This window comes from Scardinius erythrophthalmus, assembly GCF_964197995.2.
Source record: "Scardinius erythrophthalmus genome assembly, chromosome: 10".
Classification (NCBI taxonomy): domain Eukaryota; kingdom Metazoa; phylum Chordata; class Actinopteri; order Cypriniformes; family Leuciscidae; genus Scardinius; species Scardinius erythrophthalmus.
In genome coordinates, this window is record NC_138230.1 from 41,895,176 (window position 1) to 41,907,600 (window position 12,425).

The 12,425-nt window shown below is 36.5% G+C and overlaps 2 protein-coding genes across 2 annotated transcripts; both read right to left on the minus strand.

Annotated features, from left to right (window-relative positions):
* Positions 1–78: 78 nt before the first annotated feature.
* Positions 79–3,639, minus strand: LOC308697113 (counting factor associated protein D-like). The gene is made up of 7 exons (XM_081376214.1): positions 3,571–3,639; positions 2,916–2,975; positions 2,732–2,833; positions 2,481–2,641; positions 2,066–2,315; positions 1,772–1,967; positions 79–757 (listed from the first exon to the last, which is right to left on the minus strand). Exons 1-7 carry the CDS (start codon positions 3,593–3,595, stop codon positions 649–651), a joined length of 903 nt encoding a protein of 300 aa, XP_081232340.1. The 5' UTR covers positions 3,596–3,639; the 3' UTR covers positions 79–648.
* Positions 3,640–7,489: 3,850 nt separating this feature from the next.
* On the minus strand, positions 7,490–11,707 carry LOC308696867 (counting factor associated protein D-like). The gene is made up of 7 exons (XM_081375784.1): positions 11,516–11,707; positions 10,868–10,927; positions 10,684–10,785; positions 10,423–10,595; positions 10,006–10,255; positions 9,712–9,907; positions 7,490–8,148 (listed from the first exon to the last, which is right to left on the minus strand). The coding sequence occupies exons 1-7, from the start codon at positions 11,538–11,540 to the stop codon at positions 8,028–8,030; spliced, it is 927 nt and encodes a 308-aa protein (XP_081231910.1). The 5' UTR covers positions 11,541–11,707; the 3' UTR covers positions 7,490–8,027.
* Positions 11,708–12,425: the final 718 nt, after the last annotated feature.

Genomic DNA, 12,425 nt, shown 5'->3' on the forward strand with positions numbered 1-12,425 from the left:
AAGGTTCCCACAGTTTTACATACTGTATGAATTTTTTAATAGTGTTCAACACAAGTAATAGACTACATTGTAACCAGAAAGTTTTTAAAAAATTTATTTCTTTTTTTAAAAATCAGCCTAATTTAAGTAAAAGTACACACTGGTTTTAGAAAACACATTTTTGCATAGTCTGACAAAAGTTTACTTATTGATTTGATACAAAATCTTTGGTCAGAACTGATGTTATGTACATTTAATCAAAGATAAAACTTATGGCTTTAATCAGTATTTCAATCATTAGTATTTAATTACATTTGGGATTCGATAAGCAATGTCACCATCAACACTTTATACACAGAAGAGCAGCTACAAACCATAACCTGAAAATTATACATTTAGCCAAAATAGCTTGAAGATGCAGATACTCAATTAAACCAAATGTAATTATGATGATGATTTAGAAAAAGATTAAATTACCACTATTCTCATCAGAGGACAGTTTAAATTACTTGAATTACTTAAAACAATGATTTCACAGTTTTTTAACCTTTAGATTTTAATGTCAAACTCTTGCAAAATCACTTAATCTGAGAAAGTTTATCGTATCATATGTCGGCAACAGACTCAAAGAAATGTGTAAGGACTATTTTGTAACAGCCTTTTTCTTATTTAATTTAACTTTCCTCTCCTCCTGGCAATCTCTGCCTTTGACCAGTCAGCGGAGTCATTGATACCGAGGCTGAATGTAAGACCGGCTCTGTTCATAGAGTGCACAAACCTGGTGAGGAAGAGGATGTTAAAGCACAATATGTAAGATTTTTGTAATAAAATATCCAAACATCTCTTGGACAGTGTGATATATTTCCTGCAGATGTGTACTTACAATATCCTAAAAGTTCCCAAAGATTTTTAATTTCAGAGAAATTCTAATTTTAAATAATGGCTCGTCCCTGCCTCCCTGTTCACTTGTCGTCTATACCCGCGTTACCCTCGGTTTCCACTCGTACTGCCATAGTAACCATGGCGACAGACGTGCACAACTGCGTTACGTCTAGCGGCACGGTCACGCTGTTGTTGTTTCGTTCAAACATAATGGACCAAAGCAAGCAGACTTAGGGACAAAAGGAGAACTTAAACGAGGATCAGTGTCAGCGTGGCGTTTTCGAGATGCCGAGAGCTAGCGTCCGCGACAAACTTCGACTTGACAGAGACGCGCAAATGTAGAGGTGAGCAAATTTACATAAAACTAATCAATGTTATAAAGCTCAACATGATGAAATGTTAGAATATGATCAGTATGTTATTCTAATGTTGATCTCGCTTACTGATAGTCTCATACAGACAAACTTAACACATAGAATAACTTTCAACAAACTCAAATGCAGTTTAGTGTGATAGTGTAGACCAAGTGAAACAGCGCTGCGTTACCTCATTATTCTGCACTTGTGGGTAAGTTAGTTCGGTAGAATTAATTGTCCTTATTCCTTTATATTCGGGACTCGCGTGTGGCGCTGATATCTGTCTCTCATTAGCAACCGCGCCCTGCTTTATACCACAGTCATGTTAAAAACATCAATGTATTCACTCATCCATAAACATTATTAGATCCTTCAGCACGACGGCAAGTTCCATGATTCCGCTTATGCGTCATCAACATACGCCTTTGTTATTGTAAGAGGTTAGCGACCCCTAGCGGTGAAACAAATTACATATTGTTGCTTTAAACAAAAAAAGCATATGCATCTTAAATCAGACAAGATCACAGATTGCTCACGGATTTGTTTTTCCTCACCGAAGAGTATGTACAAAGTAGCTCTCGCGCTCCTCGTGCTCCTTCTCACTTTCATACTGACGCTCAAACTTCTCCTTAAAGGGGCCGAACAAACGGTGGGCGTGGCTAACAGGAGAGGTGCTGACATAGTCTTGAAGGGGGTTGGCCAATATTTGACGCTCCTCAGGAGGATCCGGAAACTCCTCATATGTCATATCTAGACACATAAAACCTCAGTGAACATTTGATTAGATGGTCTGTAAGAGTAAAAGAGACGGACAAAGGCATGTCACTGAATGTGTGTTCTCCAGTTACCTCCAGGTGGAGTGAAAATGTCGGACTCAGTTCGAGGACTGAAGTCACTGTAGTCAATCATGTATTTGTCATTGTGAGACTCCAAGAGAGTGTTGAAGCCCATCATCTCATAGTGGTACGGGACGGCTGGGGAATCATTTCCCTCTGGACGTGTGACCCACAGACGATATGTGTTCTTCTTATGACCAGCCTGTGTGACCTTTTTCCAGACCTCACACTGAACGCCTGCGTAATCCTCCATCTTCTCAAACTGCACAAAAAAGAAAAGAAAAAAATGTATTCACATTTCAGCCTAATTGTTGCATTGGTTTTCTCTAAAGAAGAAAGTCATTTAGGTTTGAAAGACATGAGGATGAGTAAATGATGACAGAATTTTTTTAATATTGGGTGAACTGTCCCTTTAAGAAGTACATACTTCAAAGCCCTGCAGATCAGGAAGTGCTGCCTGTGGACGTATTGGATCCTCCTTTGTACCATTAAGCTGGAAATATTTAATACCTCGGATTGTCACTGGTGTGATCTGATAAATGGCACCATTATCCAAGTCGTTTCCAATCAGAAAAGTGCGCACTGTACCTGTGTAGAGAGCATCAATGAAGAGAAGCTGCATTCATAATCTATTTTGATTTTAACATTATGTGACTTTATCATGAGAAGATCACTGACTATTATGATAGTCGACGCGACTTCTGTTCCCCTCAAGGTCGTACCAAACTTCAAACGGTTCCTTTATCCCATCATCACTAGAATAAGGCAAAGTCAGCATACCTACATAAAAGAGGTACATGTAACATACTGAAAAAGAAGTGTCCTGTACTGGGATGTACTGTGTAATTAGGCAGAAATGCACCTTTGACATGATACATCTTTCCAAAATCAGGAACTGTTCTGCCACCAACTGGTGTGGCATCTGGGGAAGAAAACACAGAGAGATCACAATGCATTATATTAACTTTTCTATGGCTAAGAATAGAATATAAACTTATTTTATCGCATACTTGGCAGGTTATAGCAGGTAATGAAATCACGAGATCAACTCCCATAGCCTAGCCCTAGGCTACTGTATTAACGTTATGTCATGAGGGTCCATTGGAGGCAGACAAATATTTATCGAGCTATGACAATTTTTATATCCTTGATTCTCGATTAGATCAATATCCCAAATAAATAGCTGACGAGTGAAAGGTTCAAAGATTCTCGTCGTGGCATGTTTATTATCGGAAATACCCTACTTCTTCCCACTTCGGAGGTCGTAATAACACCAAATACTAAATGCGAATTTAGTAAATATCTATTGGACTTTGAATAAAATGCAGCGTCCCTTTTTTTTGGCAACCAAACCATCACAGCGACAGTTCCAGATTTCCATCAAATAAATACTGTTTTCGCTGTATAAAATGCATACAAGCATCGGATGGTTATTTATATATGTAAATATGCAAGTGTAAATGTAAACAGAGGAGAAAGCAATGTAAATGACGTGGGTAAAACAAATAAAACTTAACCATCAGTCGTTCTCTCCTCCGTCATGATTGAAGTTTCCAGACACTGTGAAAAAGATAGGCTAGGCAGCAGGCTATATAAAGAGTGACCATAGGAGAGTGAAAAGTGAAACAGCGAGAATCTATGGCAAGCCGTTTTAACTTTTATTCATTTCCAGGATATGAATTGTTGATATCAAGAATTACATTTTTGATATCAAGAATTACATTTTTGATATCAACAATTTACTTGTTGATATCAACAATTGAATTCTTGATATCAAAAACGTAATTGTTGATATCAACAATTTAATTGTTGATATCTGTTATTATATTTTCACTAGTGAAATGTCACCATGCCATTCAAAATCAATTGTTATCAAGAATTGATTTCTTACTAGTAGAAATATAATTTTTGATATCAAATAATTACATTGTTACTAGTAAAATTTTCATTTTTGATATCTGAAAATGTATTTCTGATATCAATATTATTTTAGATATCTAAAATGGCTTTCTTATAGTAACAATCACATTCATGATATCTGAAATTAACATTGTCACTAGTGAAAATGTAATTATTGATATCAAAAATGGACATTGTTACAGTAGCAATTCAATTGTTGATATCAAGAATAGACATTTCAACTAGTCAACTAGTGACAGTTTAATTTCAACTATAGTGACAGTTTAATTCTTGATATCAAAAATAAAGGTTTTTACTATAAGAATTGTATTTCTGATTTGTGAAATTGGAATTTCAACAAGTAAGAAATCAATTCTTGATATCAACAATGGATTTTGAATGGCAGCCTATGGTGACATTTCACTAGTGAAAATACAATTACAGATATCAAGAATTAAAGTTTTTACTAGTTGAAATGAAATTGTTGATATCAGGAATTAGCATTTTAACTAGTGAAAATTGAATTGTGGATATCAGGAATTAGCATTGTTACTAGTGGAAATGTAATTTCTGATGTCAAAAATTGCCATTGTTATAGTAGAAATCTAATTCCTGATATCAATAACTTTCATTTTAACTATTTAGTATTAGTATCCTGGAAATGAATAAAAGTTAAAACGGCTTGCCATATTACATACTGGGAAAATAGTGTAAGCCTATCAGTCTTGACCGGCTGTTGATTTTTATCAACTAGCTTGTCAAATGTGTTTAAAGCATTACTATGGAAGCTTGTTTCCGCCACAAAATAAAAAAATAAAAAGATAATTGCGACTTTTTATCTCACAATTGCGAGTTTACATCTCGCAATTCTGACTTTATTTCTCAGAATTGCGAGATATAAAGTCAGAATTGCGTGAAATAAAGTCAGAATTCTGAGATATAAAGTCAGAATTCTGAGATATAAAGTCAGAATTGCGAGATATAAAGTCGCAATTGCCTGTTATAAAGTCAGAATTCTGACTTTTTTTCTCGCAATTGCGACTTTATATCACGCAATTTATCCGTGCAGCTTTGGCAGGAATTACTGGAACGTTGGAGTGGAAAAAGAAGCACTGATGAATGATACACCACAAACATCTTCAGCTTTTAGTTTTATTGTACATAAAAAAATAATAATAAAAAAGGGCTAAATAGTGTCAAATGAATCTAAATTAATTCTAATTTTAAATTTTAGATACACTTTCTAATTTTAATAAACTTATAGAAACAAATAAACTTTACATAAAATAAACATAAAATTACTTAAAAAGCATTGAACTGTCTGCAAAAAAAAAAAAAAAGAGTTTGAAATTCAATTTATGCTGTGGAATCAAAACTGATATTGAGAATTGTGAAACCATGATATTGTTACTGTGAAGTAAAATTGAGATTTTGGTCATATCGATATTGCACATCCATATTCTTTGCTAGATAGCAGAAAAGGTTCCCACAGTTTTACACAGTTTTTTTTTATAGTGTTCACCACAAGTAATAGACATTGTAACCACAAATAAGTATATAAATGGCTACTATTTTGCATAAGTTTATTTGTAATTGCCAGAAAGAAAGAAAGAAAGAAAGAAAGAAAGAAAGAAAGAAAGAAAGAAAGAAAGAAAGAAAGAAAGAAAGAAAGAAAGAAAGAAAGAAAGAAAGAAAGAAAGAAAGGGAAGAGATGTGGTTAGGAATGTAAAGTCAATTTATGCCCATAGAAATGGGAAGAAACTTTGCAGAAATGCTTGAAGAGCCACTGCCACTGTGGAAAAATGTTTAACCAAGTTTAATAAAGAAGCAAACAAATACAATTTTACATAATATGCCTATATTACAACTATACAGAATGGCTCTCATTTTATTTTGTAATTCATCCTAATGTAAACAAAAAAATAAACTGATTCTAACAGATTATTATTGAATAATCTGACAAAAAAAGGACATACAATATCAAAACATGATTTGATATAATAATTTTTTGAAAACGCATTTAATTAAATAAAAGGGTGTTGTTTTAATCAGTAGTGTTTCATTACATTTGGGGTTTGACCAGCAATGAGCACTTTATAAACTGACCAGCTATAAATTATAAATTGAAAATGATTAATAATAATTACAAGAAAAGATGAAAATATCACTATTCTCCTAAGAGAGCAGTTTAAGTTAGTTGAACTATTTGTTATTACAATGAATTCTCAGTTTTCTCCCTCAGATCTGCATGACAAACTCTTGCAAAAACACTATCGTATATGCAACATAAAGAACTGTGTGAGGACTGTTTTGTAACAAATCCACTACCTATGCAAAATATGTTTGATTGTTTGCTTTCCCTTTCTAGAACTTGCTTACCCCGCCCCCTTTACAGTCTATGCCCCACCCCTCTGTTCTGTGCTACACCGTTTGTAACACAATAAACATAACGCGTTGTTCATTATAAACGTGGGATTATGAATTATATTGAGAACGTCGTACATAGAAAACATGCCGTAATGTAATTACCCTGAGTGTAAACAACCGCATTCATCGTGAAGCGTGCTAGCGATTTGCAAAGATTAATATAAAGATGAATATAAAGGTTAATAAAACGTTACACTCACTTCTTCTTCTGGAGGTGCAGCAGGAACACGAACTGACCTTGTTTGTAAAGCAGTCTGGTGTGTGAAATGATTTGCGCAAACATTAAAGCATTGCTGTTGATCGTGGGGAATATTCCTTCCGAAAACAAACTCAGCCACTGCGTCTTCAGCGGTTCAGATTTAGGATCATCAAAATGATGCTGTGTTCGTTATTACACACAGAACACCACAATTGCTTAGACGCCATTCTGCTCATAGACAGTGCTCCAGCGTATCAACAATGACCGCGGGTACTATGATTGACAGTTCGCTCACGAGCGAGGGCCGGTCTGTGTTGAAACCCTGCTGTCAATCAACAATCCTGGGAGGGGCATCGATTTTGTGATGTCACAAAATCGAACGGCTTGATTTGAGATGGGGGAAAACATATAATATTTAAAAAAAAAGTTATTTTGATTGAAATATCTTTGTCAGCAGATCAGCACACACAGTGCTAGAAGCAGCTATAATTATGAATATGAATTACTATAATTGATCTGCTGATAGACATTCATGAGGGATTACCATTGTCATTCTAAATGTTTTTAGCCATGACTATATTCACAATATAGCAGACACTCATACAGTATTGCTTATTTAATCGATTATGTAAATAATAGATGTCTATTTTTACGATGTCATTTTACATCACTAAATATCTACTGTTTTTTGTTTTTTTCCACACTGAAGAGTAGGCCTATGTACAATTTAGATCTTGCGCTTCCATACTGACGCTTAATTTTAACATTTTTAACCCTTTCAAACCTTCAAAACCTCAAGCGTTAAAGTAGCATTCAAACGGAAGCCGAAACAGCTCTTTTCTTCCATATTGTGAAATAAATCCAAAAACCTGATTTATTGAATTTTTATATTCATTTTTATTTCTTTTTTTAAAAATCAGCCTAATTTAAGTAAAAGTACACACTGGTTACACACTGGTTTTAGTAAACACATTTTTGAATAGTCTAACAAAAGTTTACTTATTGATTTGATACAAAATCTTTGGTCAGAACTGATATTATGTACATTTAATCAAAGATAAAACTTATGGCTTTAATCAGTATTTCAATCATTAGTATTTAATTACATTTGGGATTCGATAAGCAATGTCACCATCAACACTTTATACACAGAAGACCAGATACAAACCATAAACTGAAAATTATACATTTTGCCAAAATTGCTTTAAGATGCAGATACTCAATTAAACCAAATGTAATTATGATGATGATTTAGAAAAAGATTAAATTACCACTATTCTCATCAGAGGACAGTTTAAGTTAGTTGAACTACTTAAAACAATGATTTCACTTTTTTTTAACCTTTAGATTTTAATGACAAACTCTTGCAAAAACACTTAATCTGAGAAAGTTTATCATACTGTATCATATGTCGGCAACAGACTCGTGTAAGTACTATTTTGTGTATTTTCACGCATTTGGAATTAATAAACCTCCAAACATCCTGGCCATCTCTGCCTTTGACCGATCAGAGAAGTGGTTGATACCGCTGCTGAATGTAAGACCGGCTCTGTTCATAGAGTGCACAAACCTGAGGAGGAAGAGGATGTTAAAGCTACAAAAATAAAATATGCAAAAATCACTTGCACAGTGTGATATATTTCCTGCAGATATGTACTTACAATATCCTAAAAGTTCCCAAAGATTTTAATTTCAGAGAAATTCCAGCTTTAAATAATGGCTCGTCCCTGACTCCCTGTTCACTTGTCGCCTGTCAATGACGTAATACCCGTGTTATCCCTGGTTTCCAATCGTACTGCCACAGTAACCATGGCGACAGACGTGCACAACTGCGTTACATCTAGCGGCACGGTCACGCTGTTGTTGTTTCGTTCAAACATAATGGACCAAAGCAAGCAGACTTAGGGACAAAAGGAGAACTAAAACGAGGATCAGTGTCAGCGTGGCGTTTTCGAGATGCCGAGAGCTAGCGTCCGTGACAAACTTCGACTTGACAGAGACGCGCAAATGTAGAGGTGAGAAAATGTACATAAAACTAATCAATGTTATAAAGCTCAAAAGGATGAAATGTTACAATATGATGATCAGTATGTTATTCCAATGTTGATCTCGCTTATGCTAGTCTCATACAGACAGACTAACACATAGAATAACATTCAACACTCAAATGCGGTTTAGTGTGATAGTGTAGACCAAGTGAAACAGCGCTGCGTTACCTCATTATTCAGCACTTGTGGGTAAGTTAGTTCGGTAGAATTAATTGTCCTTATTCCTTTATATCCGCGGGACTCGCGTGTGGCGCTCATATCTGTCTCATTAGCAATCGCGCCCTGCTTTATACCACAGTCATGTTAAAAACATCAATGTATTCACTCATCCAGTGGCGTAGGTTTGATTTTGAAATTGGAAGGGACGGGGACATCAATATAAACATATTTTAAGTTTTGATCGAAATTTTTGCTAAGGATATCAGTGTCACTGGATATTGGTAGGGACACGTCCCTACTAAATTCTACGCCCCTGCACTCATCCATAAACATTATTAGATCCTTCAGCACGACGGCAAGTTCCATGATTCCGCTTATGCGTCATCAACATACGCCTTTGTTATTGTAAGAGGTTAGCGACCCCTAGCGGTGAAAAAACTTACATATTGTTGCTTTAAACCAAGGGTCTTCAATCCTGCTCCAGGAGGGCCACTGTCCTTCAGAGCAGTGGTTCCCAAACCTGTCCTGAAGGCCCCCCAACACTGCACGTTTTCTTTGTCTCCCTACTCAAACACACCTGATTCAACTCATCAGCTCATTATCACATGGGTTAATTGAGCTGATGAGTTGAATCAGGTGTGTTTGATTAGGGAGACAACGAAAATGTGCAGTGTTGGGGGGCCTTCAGGACAGGTTTGGGAACCACTGCTTCAGAGTTTAGTTCCAACCTGCTTCAGCACACCTGCCTTTGAATATTCAAGCGATTCTGAAGAGCTTGATGAGCTGATTCAGGTGTGTTTGATTAGGGTTGGAACTAAACTTGCATTCCAGGAGCAGGATTGAAGACCTCTGCCTTAAACAAAAAAAGCATATGCATCTTAAATCAGACAAGTTCACAGATTTCTCACGGATTTGTTTTTCCTCACCGAAGAGAATGTACAAAGTAGCTCTCACGCTCCTCGTGCTCCTTCTCACTTGCATACTGACGTTGAAACTTCTCCTTAAAGGGGCCGAACAAACGGTGGGCATGGCTAACAGGAGAGGTGCTGACATAGTCTTGAAGGGGGTTGGCCAATATTTGACGCTCCTCAGGAGGATCCGGAAACTCCTTATATGTCATATCTAGACACATAAAACCTCAGTGAACATTTGATTAGATGGTCTGTAAGAGTAAAAGAGACGGACAAAGGCATGTCACTGAATGTGTGTTCTACAATTACCTCCAGGTGGAGTGAAAATGTCGGACTCAGTTTGGGGACTGAAGTCACTGTAGTCAATCATGTATTTGTCATTGTGAGACTCCAAGAGAGTGTTGAAGCCCATCATCTCATAGTGGTACGGGACGGCTGGGGAATCATTTCCCTCTGGACGTGTGACCCACAGACGATATGTGTTCTTCTTATGACCAGCCTGTGTGACCTTTTTCCAGACCTCACACTGAACACCTGCGTAATCCTCCATCTTCTCAAACTGCACAAAAAAGAAAAACAAAAAACATTTTATACACATTTCAGCCTAATTGTTGCATTGGTTTGCTCTAAAGAAGAAAGTCATTCAGGTTTGAAAGACATGAGGATGAGTAAATGATGACAGAATTCTTTAATTTTGGGTGAACTGTCCCTTTAAGAAGTACATACTTCAAAGCCCTGCAGATCAGGAAGTGCTGCCTGTGGACGTATTGGATCCTCCTTTGTACCATTAAGCTGGAAATATTTAATAGCTTGTATTTCAGTGTCAGTGGTAACTGGTGTGATCTGATAAATGGCACCATAATCAAAGTCGTTTCCAATCAGAAAAGTGCGCACTGTACCTGTGTAGAGAGCATCAATGAAGAGAAGCTGCATTCATAATATATTTTGATTTTAACATTGTGACTTTATCGTGAGAAGATCACTGACTATTATGATAGTCGATGCGACTTCTGTTCCCCTCAAGGTCGTACCAAACTTCTAACGGTTCCTTTAGCCCATCATCACTAGAATAAGGCAAAGTCAGCATACCTACATAAAAGAGGTACATGTAACATACTGAAAAAGAAGTGTCTTGTACTAGGATGTACTGTGTAATTAGGCAGAAATGCACCTTTGACATGATACATCTTTCCAAAATCAGGAACTGTTCTGCCACCAACTGGTGTGGCATCTGGGGAAGAAAACACACACAGAGAGATCACACAATGCATTAAATCAACTTTTCTATGACTAAGAATAGAATAGAAACTTATTTTATCGCATACTGCATAGCAGGCTTAATGTTAAAACATTACAGGTAATGAAATCACGAGATCAACTCCCGTACTGTATAAACGTTATGTCATGATGAGGGTCCATTGGAGGCAGACAAATATTTATCGAGCTATGACAATTTTTATATCCTTGATTCTCGATTAGATCAATATCCCAAAGATATAGCGGACGAGTGAATACATAAACGTTCATCAAATTTATTATCGGAAATTTCCTACTTCCCACTTCGGAGGTCGTAATAACGCCTATACATACTAAAACGTATTTAGTAAATATCTATTGGACTTTGAATAAAATGCAGCGTCCCTTTTTTTGGCAACCAAACCATCACTGCGACAAATAGTGTCAAATAAATGCTTGTTTCGCTGTAACTTATAAAATGCATACGACAAGCATCGGATGGTAATTTATGAATATGCAAGTCTGACTGTAAACAGAGGAGAAAGCAATGTAAATGACGTGGGTAAAACGAATAAAACTTTACCATCAGTCTTTCTCTCCTCCGCCATGATTGAAGTTTCCAGACACAGTGACACACACGGCCCACCAGAGCCCGTATACGCCCTTTTAAGACATTCTCTGGTCACACCCAGAAGTGAAACAGCGAGAATCTTGCGAAATCACGAGTGAAATGAGAAATGGGCAGTATTTTATATACATGACAGAGACATTCACTAGCTCAGCATTGGATCAGCGATTTTTACTTTTCTTTCTTTTTTTTTATAGGGTGAGAATGGCATGATCAATTCTAGGCCTACTTGTTAGTGCATTATTCACTTCAGTTAATATGAAAGAAAGAGCACAAGTCGGGAAAACAGCCTATCATTGACATGTTGTTGATTTTTATCAACTAGCTTGTCAATCAAATGTGTTTAAAGCATTATTGCATGTTAGGACTGGGTGATATCATAACGATGATATAAAGTTTGAATTGATGGAACTTTTTCTAAATCGTTTACATAGATATAATAGGCCTATTTGTCCAATAGCACTTCTTTTAGTGGGCAGGAATTACTGGAACGTTGGAGTGGAAAAAGAAGCACTGATGATTTTGGTATTCAGTTTATGCTGTGGAATCAAAACTGATATTGAGAATTGTGAAACCATGATATTGTTACTGTGAAGTAAAATGTGAAGATATTTTGGTCATATCGTCGGAGGTGGATTAGTACCCCCAGGGCCCCCCCCCCCCCCTCCCCTACCTGTCCAAAGGAACACACACACACACACACACACACACACACACACACACACACACACAATGCTAAGGCCCACCAGGTGTGGGATTTGGCATGCCAATCACTATTGGTCAAAAGCTGAATGATTAGTTCACAAGACAATGATACAATTTTATTTTATTTTTTAAAGTAGGGCTGCACGATTTGGGGAAAATC